The 15,987-nt window shown below is 41.6% G+C and overlaps 1 protein-coding gene across 1 annotated transcript in view; it reads right to left on the bottom strand.

Annotated features, from left to right (window-relative positions):
* LOC120063928 (von Willebrand factor C domain-containing protein 2-like) overlaps positions 1–15,987 on the bottom strand; it is a 33,624-nt gene that overhangs the window by 4,923 nt on the left and 12,714 nt on the right. The window contains exon 2 of the mRNA XM_039014238.1: positions 6,650–6,779. Within this exon, the coding sequence (XP_038870166.1) occupies positions 6,650–6,779 (130 nt within the window). The remainder of the gene's footprint in view (positions 1–6,649; positions 6,780–15,987) is intronic.

Genomic DNA, 15,987 nt, shown 5'->3' with positions numbered 1-15,987 from the left:
TAAAGAAAAAAGTATTTAATAAGAATATTTCATTCATTCAGATCTAGGATGTGTTATTTTAGTGTTCCCTTTATTTTTTTGAGCAGTGTATATAGGGAATAGGGTGCCATTTCAGACGCACATTTAACTCACCCTTGTCTGTTTAACCTACATAGGGGAATATCATGTCAGCAATAATCATATGTAAAAACATCTCTAACTATAGTAATAATAGACCACTAGCTACACCTCATAATAATAAGACACTGCCCACATCCCCACATGGGGAATATAACCCAGCAGAATCTAAAATATGCAATCACTATCAGTTTCTCTTTCTGATTTTGATTGCATTAAAATAGCTTGTCTCAAGGCCTACTGTAAGCAGTCCTCAATGATCTGCAGTACTGTCTCTTACTCCTCTTCCTCAAGGTATACTACTCACTCCATCCAGGAGTTTAGTGTTTTAACAGACACCCAGGCATTTGGAAACACCCTTCAGCTGCTCTGGAACAAACTTCGGTTTCCGGATTTCTTGCGTAATAGCTGAGTGAACACACTAGACTTGGAAGTGTAGCAGTGCAAGACTGCTCTGAACCAAACCAGAACCCGTGTCTGCTGGACCAAACAGATCTAATGGCATCAAATATACTGTATAATACATCAAACACTATCTAGCCTAGCACTACCTCCTTCCGGCACCTTAGGCTACCCATACCCCTCTCTTCCGTGCCCGGGTTGATTCTCCTCTCGTAGTCTACTAAGATATGATAAAAGCCCATCAATCAACCTATACCTCAATGGAGACATCGTGAGCGGCCTGATGCCAAGTCCTAATTCTCATTGATCCAGTACACTTCAGTACAGCTGGCACAAGTCATAGACAAACTGGGCAGAGGTTGATAAGAGAAGTGGGCATCAAGCAGCCCTGCCAAGTGTGGGTGTTTACGATGGGAAATGACACTTCTGAGTCACATCAGGAGAAAAGCACAAAATGAGTCCCAAATCGCACCCTATTCCCTTTGCAGTGCAGTACCTTTTCTCCCCAATTTCGATCTTGTCTCATCGCTGCAACTCCCCAACGGGCTCGGGAGGCGAAGGTCGAGTCATGCCTCCGAAACATGACCCGCCAAACCGCACTTCTTAACACCCGCCCACTTAACCCAGACGCCAGCCACTCCAATGTGTCGGAGGAAACACCATTCAACTGCCACAAGGATTCGCTAGTGCGCAATGAGCCGAGTAAAGAACTCCCTGGCCAAACCGCCCCGTAACCCGGACTACGCTGGGCCAATTGTGCGCCGCCCTATGGGGCTCCCGATAATGGCACTGTAAAGAGAATACGGTGCCATTTGGGATGCAGTCACATGCAAGGACACAGTATCCACTGCCTGTCACCACTGCCTGTCACTACTGCCTGTCACCACTGCCTGTCACTACTGCCTGTCACCACTGCCTGTTACCACTGCCTGTCACCACTGCCTGTCACCACTGCCTGTCACTACTGCCTGTCACTGCAGAAGATGGAACAGACAAGGCTCTGAGACCTTGGGACATTGCTCCATTCAAAGCCAGTGCTTGTCTGTTAGTACTGTCAACAGGGATACATGTTACCTGTGTCTCTGTGTTGTCACATGACTGTCTATCAGGAATACAGTGACTGACAGGTCAGATGAAAAGGAATAGATAGACGCTGAAAAGACTAGTTCCCATGTGTATTTTCCCTGCAAAACTGTAAAAGAACTTTATGTAAGCTACATTTACTTGTGAATAATTTAAATGTATCTTACATAAAGTAAATTCATATTTAAATCAAATTCATGAGTTAATTTATATCCCTTTAGGATAGAGCTAGGTTGTTCAAGGCAAAACATAGCTACATTTGCATAGTCCTTAGGGATCCTCAGCTTAATTTGCCTCAGGAAACCTTGAAGAAAGCCTGATGAAGCCTTCTACAAGTCAGAGTACTTTAGTCAAAGTATGTGTGTCTGCTGATGCTATGTGAGTGTTCCATATGTCACCCGATGGGCCCTGCAATGTTAGCCATTTTTGTCATTTTATTAGTAATTTACTGTATTAATCAACAGTAGGATACTGTGTAAACTGAATATAGTAAATTACCGTAGGATGCACAGTAAAATACTGTACATTTATTTTACAGTACACCGTAATTTCAACAGTAAAACACTGTGAAATGCAGAGTAAAATTACATAAATGTGTTTACTGTATTAATTATGGTGCATTTTGGGAAAATGGTGTGGGCGGGGAAAGAGTCTCTGACTCATTAACATATTTTAAGGTATGGCGTGTAAGAGACTATATTTGTTGCACCCGTAAGTAGGAATGCTGTACCTCCACAGAATACGGTAATATAAGCTACTCCAATGGTGCAACAGTCTATGGCTAAATCACCCCGGGTACATTCCTGGGCTGTGACATGGTCGGCCTTGGCCATGAGAGATATTGAATGGTTCACAATTGGCCCAGCACCGTCTGGGTTAAGGGAGGGTTTAGCTGGTGGGGCTTTACTTGGCTCATTGTGCTTGAATGACCCCTTGTGGGCCGGGTGCCTGATGGACTGATGATTGTTACATGTTATTAGAACAGATGCAATTTGGGGGGGGGGGGGGGTAATTGTTTGATTTTGATTAATGTAAGATGGATTGATTATTTATTGTTTGAATTGTTTATTATTTTGGGAATTTAACAAACTTTATTTGGAAATTCTAGCATGTATTGAATTTTGGAATAACCATTTAAATGAAACCTTTAATGGTTGAGTGACTAGCCATGTGCTTTTGATATGTTTCACCTTGTAATCACTGTCAGTTTAGAAGCCTTTGTTAAGGCCTAAAGTGCAACTGATATAAAACACCTAGTATTTACATTTATGCTGTAATATGTAAATACATACAGCCAACCTGCTTGGTCTAATCCCTTGTAATTACAGTAAAATACTGTATAAATAATTTTCTTACAGTTTAATAGTCACTTTTACTGTATTTTACTGTGTTTAATTTCTCTGGCATCAAGTTACCTTGAATATCTCAGTATTGTATTGGCACTATCCAGATATGGTCAGAGCAACACTACCATTCAAAAAAAAAATGAAAAAATGAATTTTTTTTGCTCATTAAAATAACGTAAAATTTATCAGAAATACAGTGTAGATATTGTTAATGTTGTAAATGACTATTGTAGCTGGAAAAGACAGATTTTTTTTATGGAATATCTACATAGGCATACAGAGGCCCATTTATCAGCAACCATCACTCCTGTGGTCCAATGGCACGTTTTAAGTTTATCATTTTAAAAGGCTCATTGATCATTAGAAAAACCTTTTGAAATTATGTTAGCACAGCTGAAAACTGTGGTGCTGATTAAAGAAGCAATAAAACTGGCCTTCTTTAGACTAGTTGAGTATCTGGAGCATTGGCATTTGTGGGTTTGATTACAGGCTCAAAATGGCCAGAAACAAAGAATTTCCTTCTGAAACTTGTCCATCTTTTCTTGTTCTGAAAATGAAAGCTATTCCATGCGAGAAATTGCCAAGAAACTGAAGATCTCATACAACGCTGTGTACTACTCCCTTCACAGAACAGCGCAAACTGGCTCTAACCAGAATAGAAAGAGGAGTGGGAGGCCCCGGTGCACAACTGAGCAAGAGGACAAGTACATTAGAGTGTCTAGTTTGAGAAACAGACGCCTCACAAGTCCTCAACTGGCAGCTTCATTAAATAGTACCCACAAAAACCAGTCTCATCGTCAACAGTGAAGAGGCAACTCCGGGATGCTGGCCTTCTAGTCAGAGTTGCAAAGAAAAAGCAATATCTCTCTCCAGTGTCTGTGTTCTTTTGCCCATCTTAATCTTTTCTTTTTATTGGCCAGTCTGAGATATGGCTTTTTCTTTGCAACTCTGCCTAGAAGGCCAGCATCCCGGAGTTGCCTCTTCACTGTTGATGTTGAGACTGGGTTTTGCGGGTTTAATGCACTGACTGTAAGTCCCTAAAGACAAGAGCGCCAGCTAAATGACCAAAATCTAAGTGTAAATGTGTAAATGAAAACTTGCAAAGGACGCAGGGATAAAATGACGCCGCATGGGTAATTCTAATAATATACTGTAAATTTGGTACTATAAAATTGATTAACATAACATGGATTACATTACCTGTACTGTAAAATAAATTACAGTAACTTACTGGCCAATTGCTTTCAGTAAATTACTGTAAATTTCACAGGAAACGTTTACAGTGTCGTCAAAAGTAATCCACCAGGGAATAGGGTGTCATTTGGGATGCATCCTATCTGCTCAATGCTTCCAGGCATGAAGCTCTGCCCATCATTTCAAAAGCAGGTGAAGTGAAAAAGCATATCTCCTGCAGGTTGGAACAGACTACAGGAGTGAATCTATCCTCTATCCTCCCACAGACATACACTAGGAATGAGCATTACAGTAAACACTCCTCCTGCACACACACAATGCATGCACGCATGTGGGTGCGCACACATGCACACACAAAATCAAAACGCACACACGCGTGCACACACACACACACACACACACACACACACACACACACACACACACACACACACACACACACACACACACACACACACACACACACACACACACACACACACACACACACACACACACTCTCTCTCTCTCTCTCTCTCTCTCTCTCTCTCTCTCTCTCTCTCTCTCTCTCTCTCTCTCTCTACAACAGAGATGAATCTTGCCAGAGCTGGCTTTGGTTCCCTATGGGGCTGGAGATGGCAGGCAGGCTCCCTGAAATGCCACCACCACGAGGGTGTCACTGTATCCTGTCTGTGTGGATTAGTGCTTCCTCCAGCTGCAGGCCCAATGTGTGTGTGCGCGCGCGCCTGCGGGAGTGTCGGTCTGTGTGTACAAGCATCTTCCTTGTACACCTTACAGCTCCAGTACCCTCTTTCAGAGAGCTTAGCCTATATAGAACAAACTGCGCTACAAACGAAGATACAGTCATTTTAGTCAACATAGGAATTTGATTGAAGTCTAAATTGGGACATTTATTTATTCTTTATTCCTTATATATACTGCTATGAGCCATATCCCAAGTGGATGCTCTTGTGTGGAATTCCTTTTCCTTAAGGATGCACTGAAATGTCCTTTCCTGTCTCTTGCATGTGAGAAGCCCTTCATTAGTTTGTTCTTCATTGTTTACGTGGAGCTAGTTTAATCAACTGTCAGTTTAGTCCCTTTTGCATTTTCCATTGAGAGAGTTAGCCTATACAACGGCAAAATCATGACGTCTGACCAGCAAGACTATACCCTCATAGTGGCTATTTGGCTCGGGTAACAAAATGTCCTATCTGGATGCCCTGTAATCAATGGGACAATCTAAGCTACAAGGCAAATTCTTCAGTGTAAAATGTTTTATCTATTAAACACTGAAAATGTTGAGTCTGTGGACCAATATATACACATGAACCATATTAAATGAACACAGGACTTAGTAGAGTTACCACCCATGACTGTATTTGTTAGTGACAGAGACAATGTTGTTGCATTCATCCATTTTCCATCATATGGTCTTCACCATGTGAGATCTTGAATGAATATGTTATAATTAAAACGTTTTATAATTTAACACAATACCATTAGTGATGGGGAAACGGAGCTTCCTGAAGCATTGATGTTTCCTAGCCAATTGCATCGGAAATAGGTTCATTACTTGAAGCTTTGATCAACACAGTGTACATTGGTGGCCCCTGCTGGTCAAAATAATCTAGAGTTGCCAAATTATTATAGACGACGTCCCACACCCCATATCGCGTTTGCAGTGAAGCCTTTTTGTTTCCTACCAACCCAATACCAAACCAATCAGGTGGTTGTTTGAGAAAACAAAGCTTCAGACGTCATTGATCATGTGCTTCCGATAAAGTGATACAGACATAGACACACTGCTTCGAAGTACACTGCTTAGCGATTTCGACACATGCCTTGGAGCTCCTGTATCAAACGTAACATCACTAAATATCATACATATTTCATTAAGCCTTGTTTTGAGGGCCTAGTTTTACACAAATACATGGGCCTGAGACTCATACACATTTGCAGTGTTAATTCTGCTCAGTGTGTTGTATTTAATTAAAGCAGTTGGTAGTGTCCTCATTAGCGCTCGGGCAACCCCCCAAAGTAACAATTTAATATACAGTAAAACATAAAAGATGCACGTCCTCAATTAAAGAGACTGAAGACTCGAATCATGAAAATATAGACGTAGAGAAAGAGATAATCTTTTGGTTGGTTTCGATGTGATAAAAGTGTAATTCTTTTGTAGTCGGTTTGTGTGTGTGTGGGTTGAGGTTCAAACAGTTACGTTTCAAGTTTATTTGTGTAAGAATGTGTAATGACTACTTTAGAAATGTAACTCTCCAGTGTGCTCACAATAAAAACACAAGATCAGCAAGAAATATACAAACACACTAACCTGGTTAACCAGACAAATAGCTATGTTCATCATTCTGTTTTGTGAAACAATGGTGAGCACAGCGTCAGTCTGGTTTACCAGGGTACATGTACACAACAACAGGCAATGCAATCGTAAGGTTGATATACATAAAGTATTTCAGTAACACGTATGTGCGTGTGTGTCAGAAACACACGACAGTAAGTGCCCTTACCGTTTTTACAGATGGGACAGCACTGTTCTGGCTCGTAGACTGGGTTGACACACTCTGGGACAGCACAGTCAGAGACCACACAGTGCACCTCGTTATTTGGTTCACAGCGACACCACTCACAAGGCGAAGGCTGAAGGGAGAGAGGAGGGAGGGAGAAAATGGAGAGAGAGAGGGGGGGAGAAAGAGAGACAGAGAAGAGGGAAGGAGGGAGGGAGAAAGAGAGGCAGAGGGGGGGGGGGAGATTTTAATTGCATTTGAATACCAATCATATAACTATTGTAACAACATGGTGGCAAGATTACTGTTGATATCAAGTTATAAGCCTTGAAAAAAATACAAGGTTTATTTGACTGAACATTTAAAAGATCAACCCATGGTTGTGTGCAGACAGTAGGATGTCAGACAGTAGGATGTGTGCAGACAGTAGGATGTCAGACAGTAGGATGTCTGCACACTCTTAGAAAAAAAGGTTCCAAAAGAGTTCTTTGGCTGTCCCCATAGGATAACCTGTTTTGGTTCCACGTAGAAACCTTTTGGGTTTGAGGTAGAACCCCATGTAGAAAGGGTTCTACATTGAATCCAAAAAGGTTATATCTGAAACCAAAGGGTTCTGCTATGGAGACAGCCGAAGAACCCTTTTAGGTTCTAGATAACACATTTTTTCTAAGTGTGTAGGGTTACTCTTTACAACACATTAGGAAATCCACTGAAACTCCACTTGTAAACTGACAACTATGATATGATCTAGCAGTGTTCCTAAGCAACAGTGCTTAGCCTACTCAACCTTGGGGGCAATGCTGGAAACAGAGTGATTGAATTGGAACACCTCAATCACGCCACATCAACCTGGGTATGTTTCCATTTGTCCCTCTACCTACTGACCTAATGTCATGGGCAGGTCTCCTATTGGAAAAAAGTTACTGTATCTCCATGGGACTTAGAGTAAGTCCAAGGTAAAATAAAAGAGAAAAACGTCTGTCTGTAGCAAAAGGTAAATATTAAGCTCACGTAAAGAATATACTCGTGGGAGAACTCAACCCAATTGAAACAGAATGAACTCCAACAGTTGTTGTCATGCAATGTCTGCATAAGCAGAAACCTTTAGTTTACCCACTGACCACATTTCGATTATAGTTTGTACACTCTTAAAAAAAAGGGTACAAAAAGGGTTATTTGGCTGTCCCCATAGGAAAACACTTTTTGGAGAACCCTTTTTGGTTCCAGGTAGAACCCCCTGTGGAAAGGATTCTAAATGGAATCCAAAAGGATTCTACCTGGAACCAAAAGGGTTCAACCTGCAACCAAAAAGGATTATTCAAAGTGTTATCCTATGGGGACCGCCAAAGAACCCTTTAAGGCTCTAGATAGCACTTATTTTTCCAAAGAGTGTACTACATGCCTTTTGTAGTATAGAATGTATGCCATCATGTTGTAAGCGACAGTGAAAGCAATTCACTGGCTCTAGAGAACGACAAAACCACTATCTTTCATTTTCACATTCACCCACTGCAAAGGGTATCCTTTTAGCAATGTTAAAAGTCCCTGCAGCCCCAATGGCCTTTTCTCTGCCCCAACTTAACAGAGCGTGTGTACTAAATGTCACCCTATTTCCTATATAGTTTTCTACTTTTGACCAGAGGCATATGGGCCCCGGTCAAAAATAGTGCACTATAAAGGGAGTGGGGAGCCATTTGAGACAAAGCCAGAGAGATGTTGACTCATACATTTGGAGCGGTGCCTCCGCCTGGCTGGCGGAGTGTGTGCGCGTGTGCGCGCGAGTGAGTGTGGGACTCAATAGGGTGATGAGAGACAGAGGAGAAGCCTGAGCCCTCTCAGTAGCCAGGGTGTTTAAACTTTGTACGTAGGTAATTGCCAAACTGAGACTGTCCCACACACTAATGATCCCCTGTCTATGCCTTCAATAACACTGTTTGGCCTCAGAGCCAAGGGCTCTTATCCATGGAAACGCTCCCTAATTGTACTGAGCTCAATGGTAAACAAGAACAAACAAGTTTGTGCCTGAGGGTGAAATGGCAGTCTTTTCGACTGAAACTGCATGACTTTTACTATGAAACAGCACTGTTAGTGATACAGTTGAAGTCGGAAGTTTACATGCACTTAGGTTGGAGTCATTAAAACTAGTTTTTCAACTACTCCACAAATGTCTTGTTAACAAACTATAGTTTTGGCAAGTTGGTTAGGACATCTTTGTGCATGACACAAGTAATTTTCCCAACAATTGTTTACAGACAGATTATTTCACTAATAATTCACTGTATCACAATTCCAGTGGGTCAGAAGTTAACATACACTAAGTTGATTGTGCCTTTAAACAGCTTGGAAAATTCCGTAAAATAATGTCATGGCGTTAGAAGCTTCTGATAGGCTAATTGACATAATTTGAGTCAATTGGAGGTGCACCTGTGGATGTATTTCAAGGCCTTCCTTCAAACTCAGTGCCTCTTTGCTTGACATCATGGGAAAATCAAAAGAAATTAGCCAAAACCTCAGAAAAACAATTGTAGACCTCCACAAGTCTGGTTCATCCTTGGGAGCAATTTCCAAAAGCCTGAAGGTACCACGTTCATCTGTACAAGCAACAGTACACAAGTATAAGCACCATGGGACCACGCAGCCGTCATACCGCTCAGGAAGGAAACGCATTCTGTCTCCTAGAGATGGACATACTTTGGTGCGAAAAGTGCAAATCAATCCCAGAACAACAGCAAAGGACCTTGTGAAGATGGTGGAGGAAACGGTTACAAAAGTATCTATATCCACAGTAAAATGCGTCCTATATCGACATAACCTGAAAGGCTGCTCAGCAAGGAAGAAGCCACTGCTCCAAAACTGCCATAAAAAAGCCAGACTACGGTTTGCAACTGCACATGGGGACAAAGATCGTACTTTTTGGAGAAATGTGAAACAAAATAGAACTGTTTGGCCATAATGACCATCGTTATGTTTGGAGGAAAAAGGGGGTGGCTTGCAAGCCGAAGAACACCATCCCAACCGTGAAGCACAGGGGTAGCAGCATCATGTTGTGGGAGTGCTTTGCTGCAGGAGGGACTGGTGCACTTCACAAAATAGATGGCATTATGAGGAAGGAAAGTTATGTGGATAGAAAGTTATGTGGATATATTGAGGCAACATCTCAAGACATCAGTCAGGAAGTTAAAGCTTGGTCGCAAATGGGTCTTCCAAATGGACAATGACCCCAAGCATACTTCCAAAGTTGTGGCAAAATGGCTTAAGGACAACAAGGTTAAGGTATTAGAGTGGCCATCACAAAGCCCTGACCTCAACCCTATAATTACACCAGCTCTGTCAGGAGGAATGGGCCAGAATTCACCCAACTTCTTGTGGGAAGCTTGTGGAAGGCTAACCGAAACGTTTGACCCAAGTTAACAATTTAAAGGCAATGCTACCAAATACTAATTGAGTATATGTAAACTTCTGACCCACTGGGAATGTGATGAAAGAAATAAAAGCTGAAATAAATAATTCTCTCTACTATTATTCTGACATTTCATATTCTTAAAATAAAGTGGTGATCCTAACTGACCTAAGACAGGGAATTTTTACTAGGATTAAATGTCAGGAATTGTGAAAAACTGAGTTTAAATGTATTTGGCTAAAGTGTACGTAAACTTCCGACTTCAACTGTACATACTCAGAAAAAAAGGGTTAAAAACGGGTTCTTTGTAAGGCAAATGGTTCTACCTAGAACGTTAACGTCTTAAGAACTATTTTTGGAAGAAAGGGTTATTTGATTATTCTTTGGAAGGCAAGAATGATTCTTTGGAAGACAAGAAGGATTCTTTGGAAGGCAAGAAGGGTTCTACATAGAACCATATATACTATTTCCTAGCATGTCTGTTATTTTGCTTGTGCATTATTTGGTTGATTAATTTTATGCTACAGAAAAATAAAAAACATACCGTTTTCTAAACTAATCCAATCTATTGGATGTATTGCACCCATTACTGAGATGGTTGTTCCAGTTAAAATGACTGACAAAGTCTCAGTATTCAAGTTGCCTTACTCTGGCAGTCAGTCTGAATGCAGGTGATTAACAATGCCACTTGTTGGATATCCTAACTCTGTCTGGATTCCAATAGGAGTTACACGTCACTTTGTAAGCCAGCATGTGACTTGCAGGCTTGATGTGACCTGTAACCCAGGAGATTCTTAACACTGTGTTAGGGTATAATTAGTGATGGTGGAACGAAGCTTGATGAAGAATTGTGGTTTTCCAATGGTCTTGAAAACAGGTTCATTACTCGAGGCATTGATTAACACAGTGTACATTAGTGGCACCTGCTGGTCAAAAGAATTTAGAGCTGCCAAATTATTATAGATGACGTCCCATACCCCGTATCGTGTGCGCAACATAGCCTTTTTGTCTTCTACCAAACCTATTCCAAACCAATCAGGTTGTTGTTCGATGAAACTAAGCTTCAGACGTCATTGATCACATGCTTCTGATAAAGTGGTACATGCATCAGCACACTGCTTTGAAGTATACTGCTTAGAGATTTTGATGCATGCCTCAGAGCTCCAGTATCAAACATCACTAGACATAACTAGGCCCCCAAAGAAATGCCTTATCATATATGTAATTTATTGTCATAAATAATTTAAAAAAAAACTTTATTATACACAAACTGGCAGCAACATTTTCATGAAGGCATTTAAAGGTCTATGGAATCGTTATAAAACTGCAGCTCTAGGATAATGGTCTTATAGAACCTTTAGTAAACGTGAGCTGTCAGACAACTCAAGCATCCTCAGTTGTAACTAGTAACATGCAATTTCATGATACAGACTTTCATGAAACCTGTCATATTCAGAGCTTCCTCTGTTTTTCAGACAACACCAGACTCCTCAAACTGTGCAATCTACTTGATATCTATCTATCTAATTTACATATTTTCCTGCAACTGATCTTTCCACATACCTGTAACTTTCTCTATCCCCTTTCCTTTGGAATATTTTTACCAGCACTCAATGGTCATTCAAATAACTTAATTTGTAAGAGACCTTGAACATATATTTTCAGCACTAGATGTACAGTAAAATGCCTCCAGTTTTCTTGTACATGTAAATGCATGGATAGATCTCGCTGAATTTGCTTGATCTGGTGCCACTGCCAAATCTATGGGGGAGGTGATGAAGTTAAAACACTGACAAGCCTTTACTGCACTCTATATTTACCATCATATAACAAACATTTGCTTCTTCATGGCATAGATGGAAGATGAAACAAAATAAGAAATTGCACACTACTCATTGAGGGATACATTAGATATGGATGGTTGAATTCAACTGAAGCTATTATTTATTTCCTTTGTATAAGTTGTGTTACTTCCCTACGGTACAAGTTCATGTGCTGTCACAGTGTCTCTTACAAAGACTGTAAGATTAATTTATTTGACATGATCACCCGGAATAATTACATATTTCTCTGTAATCATGACAAGACAAACACATTGAATGCAATTTCTTGACTGGATGCATTGTTATACATTTGATACATCTGAAATTAAAGTATATTTAAAATTAACGGGAAGAATACACTGTATACTGTACTTCCTGCATCTCAATAATACATTGCAGGCCAGTGCACTCGTCCATCAATGTATTTACTGTATCAGTGCTAGAGTGCTTTGAATGCAACCTTTTATGTGAGATTTACTGTACGGTGAAGTGGATTCATCATGCCACGGTATGTAAGTACGACAGTAACTCACAAAAAAAAGAAAAACACCAAGACCATGTTTTGCCATGCCGAGGGGTGTGTTAGTGTGTTTGTGGATCAAACTATATGGTGATTTGTGAGCCCATTCAGGTTCACATAAGAGTGAACTGACTGTCGAAGCTGCATTAGAGACTGTAGTGGTTGTACTCTGAGACTATACTATGGGATCAGGGAGATGAGCAAGAAGTCCCTGGGGTGTAGATTAGGATGTAGTTTGGGGAGAGGGATGGGGAAAGTTACGTCAAAACAACATCTTATATTAACAGAACGAAGGAGAGGTGGAGTGGAGTGTAGATGGGAGATGAAGGGATGGGAGAGGAGAGGTGGATTGGAGATGGGAGATGAAGGGATGGGAGAGGAGAGGTGGATTGGAGATGGGAGATGAAGGGATGGGAGAGGAGAGGTGGAGTGGAGATGGGATATGAAGGAATGGGAGAGGAGAGGTGGAGATGGGAGTTGGATGGAAGAGGTGAGGTAGAGATGAAAGATGGGAGATGAGGGATGGGAGATGAAAGAATGGGAGAGGAGAGGTGGAGATGGGAGATGAACAGATGGGAAAGGAGAGTTGGAGATGGGAGATGAAGGGATGGGAGAGGAGAGGTGGAGATAGGATATGAAGGGATGGGAGAGGAGAGGTGGAGATAGGAGATGGGACATGAAGGGATGGGAGAGGAGAGGTGGAGATGGGAGATGAAGGGATGGGAGAGGAGAGGAGAGGAGAGGAGAGGAGAGGAGAGGAGAGGAGAGGAGAGGAGAGGAGAGGAGAGGAGAGGAGAGGAGAGGAGAGGAGAGGTGGAGATAGGAGATGGGACATGAAGGGATGGGAGAGGAGAGATGGAGATGGGAGATGAAGGGATGGGAGAGGAGAGGTGGAGATAGGAGATGGGACATGAAGGGATGGGAGAGGAGAGGTGGAGATGGGAGATGAAGGGATGGGAGAGGAGAGGAGAGGTGGAGATAGGAGATGGGACATGAAGGGATGGGAGAGGAGAGGTGGAGATAGGAGATGGGACATGAAGGGATGGGAGAGGAGAGGTGGAGATGGGAGATGATGGGAAAGGAGAGGAGAGGTGGAGATGGGAGATGATGGGAAAGGAGAGGAGAGGTGGAGATAGGAGATGGGACATGAAGGGATGGGAGAGGAGAGGTGGAGATGGGAGAGGAGAGGAGAGGTGGAGATGGGAGATGAACAGATGGGAGAGGAGAGATGGAGATGGGGGATATAAGGGGTATCCAAAGTCAGATAAAGACACAAGGCAACCTTTTTTAGCTTTCATTTACCTCACTCAGTTTATTAATTTAAAGTAAGTTATGCGGGGAACTAGCTCAAACTAGTTCAACACTCCAGTTATCTCTGGCCTACTTGTTTGCTTCTTTTAATCAGCTTTTCAAATTAAAACAATGCTTTTTTCTTCAGGCAAATTGGATAGGAAAATCAATTTGAGCAACTCATTTTAGATGCTTTTCATAGAAGGTTTCCTTTCATAGGTGTCAGTGCTGAAGAGCACAGTAACTAGTTAGTGTAGGATGTGCAGTGTGGGCGGTGAAGTTTGTTCTTGTGTGTATGTGTGTGTGCACACGCGTGTGTAAGAGCGTGTGTTCTGTCCTCCATTCTATAATTTTTCTGCTGTGCAAAGGGGGATATATTGGTTCATTACTTTGTAAATTGGTTTTCCTGTAATATTTGTGATCGTGATCTTGAAAGGCACTGCATTTTGTTGCGGAACTTTTACTGCAGTCAGACACTACTCTTATGAGCCTGATCAGTGTTTAAAAAGCTGTTGCAATGTCATTAGACTAGGAAGTTGAGAGAGCTGAGAGTTATAAAACCCTCAGAATTTAACCTAAACCTTGCTATTTTGTCCAAAAGTGTCATTAGTAAATAACTGCATTTTATTTAGAAACTTCCACTGCAGTCACTTCTGTTATGATTCTGTGCTTTAATATTCAGTAGATTCAGAGCTGGATCTCTTGGGTTCCCATGTCATTAAACTGTGTCCAATCTGTCTCTTGTAACAATGTGGGTAATAGAGCTCGCCAGCTTGTATTCCTAAAAAACGGAAAGGAGTTACCTCTGGTTCGTTCAGCTATGGGAAAAATAGTGGGGAAAGAATAGGGTTTTGGGATAAACTGCAAAAATATGGTCTGAGGTTAACACAGGCTTAGGAGATCTTATACGTTTTGTTCTCTGAGATAATATCAGTCATTTAACATTAATAATAAAGCCTTGATGTGCTTTATGTGCTTTTTTTAAATGACATAAATGCTTAAAAATTCACGAGAAGTGATGTTAGCAGATGAGTTGTACCCACCCCCACCCTTTTGCCCTTAGAACAGCCTTAATTCATTGGGGCATGGACTCTACAAGGTGACGAAAGCATTCCTCAGGGATGCTGGCCCATGTTGACTCCAATGCTTCCCATAGTTGTGTCAAGTTGGCTGGATGTCCTTTTGGTGATGGTCCATTCTTGATACAGATGGGAAATTGTTGAGCGTCAAAAACCCAGCAGCGTTGCAGTTCTTGACACAAACCGGTCCGCTTGTCCCCTACTAACATACCCCGTTCAAAGGCACATAAATATTGTCTTGCCCATTCACCCTCTTTAACCTGTCTTGTTTAACCTGCCTCCTCCCTTTTATCTACATGGATTGAAGTGGATTTAACCATTTACATCAATAAGGGATCATAGCTTTCACCTGGATTTAGCTGGTCAGTCTATGTCATGGAAAGAGCAGGTGTTGATAATGTTTTTTTACACTCAGCATATATTTAAGAGCATCAACGTTATGTAGAAACAAAATAAATCAGTGTAGCTTGTAAGACTACAGTTGCTTTTTGTGTCATTTTTGAATGGATGGGGACCCAACAACAAATGTCTTTAAGGTCCTTCTCAGCCCATCTCTCACCCCTCTCCCCTAGAGATCTCAGTCAGGAGCACGAATGGGATGGGGATTGATCGGATTTCAGCCCTACAGCCTGTCGAGTCCTGTTCTTCTCACCTGGGTCATAGATATAGAACAGTTGTTTTATATCTATGGCCTGGGATCTGAACTCACCCTATATTTCCTGGTTCTTGATTGGAGCTGCGCTGCAGAGGCTGGGGGTAGGACCGGGGGTAGTACGGGCGCGACGGCGGGCGGACTGGTCCCTTCCTCGTCGGACGGGGAACCCTGTAGGTGAAACACCTACCGAGGTTGAGTGGCACAACTCTCTCATACTGTCTTATATACATACTGTATACTATCTCTCTATCTTATAAATATACTGTATATATATATATCTGTGTTATATTCTACATTACATGCATCTGAAATGAAACTGTACTTAGAGTGTGCTATACTACTGAATACAACACAGCAGTAAAGACCCACCCATAGTAATATGATTCTATTTCTACAGACTAACTCAAAAACATGATTATTTTTCTATGGAACTACTATTGTTTTCACTCTACCGTCCCCATCACCAAACCGCATAACTATCCATCAGGCTAATAAAGTAGCTCCACATCAACTACATTACATCCATATTAAAAATGGACCACTGCCCAATAGAGACTGACTCAGCATTCTGTGG

This window comes from Salvelinus namaycush, chromosome 19 (genome assembly GCF_016432855.1).
Source record: "Salvelinus namaycush isolate Seneca chromosome 19, SaNama_1.0, whole genome shotgun sequence".
NCBI lineage: Eukaryota > Metazoa > Chordata > Actinopteri > Salmoniformes > Salmonidae > Salvelinus > Salvelinus namaycush.
Note: the sequence above shows the minus strand (reverse complement) of the source record. Positions and strands in the feature narration are given on the sequence as shown.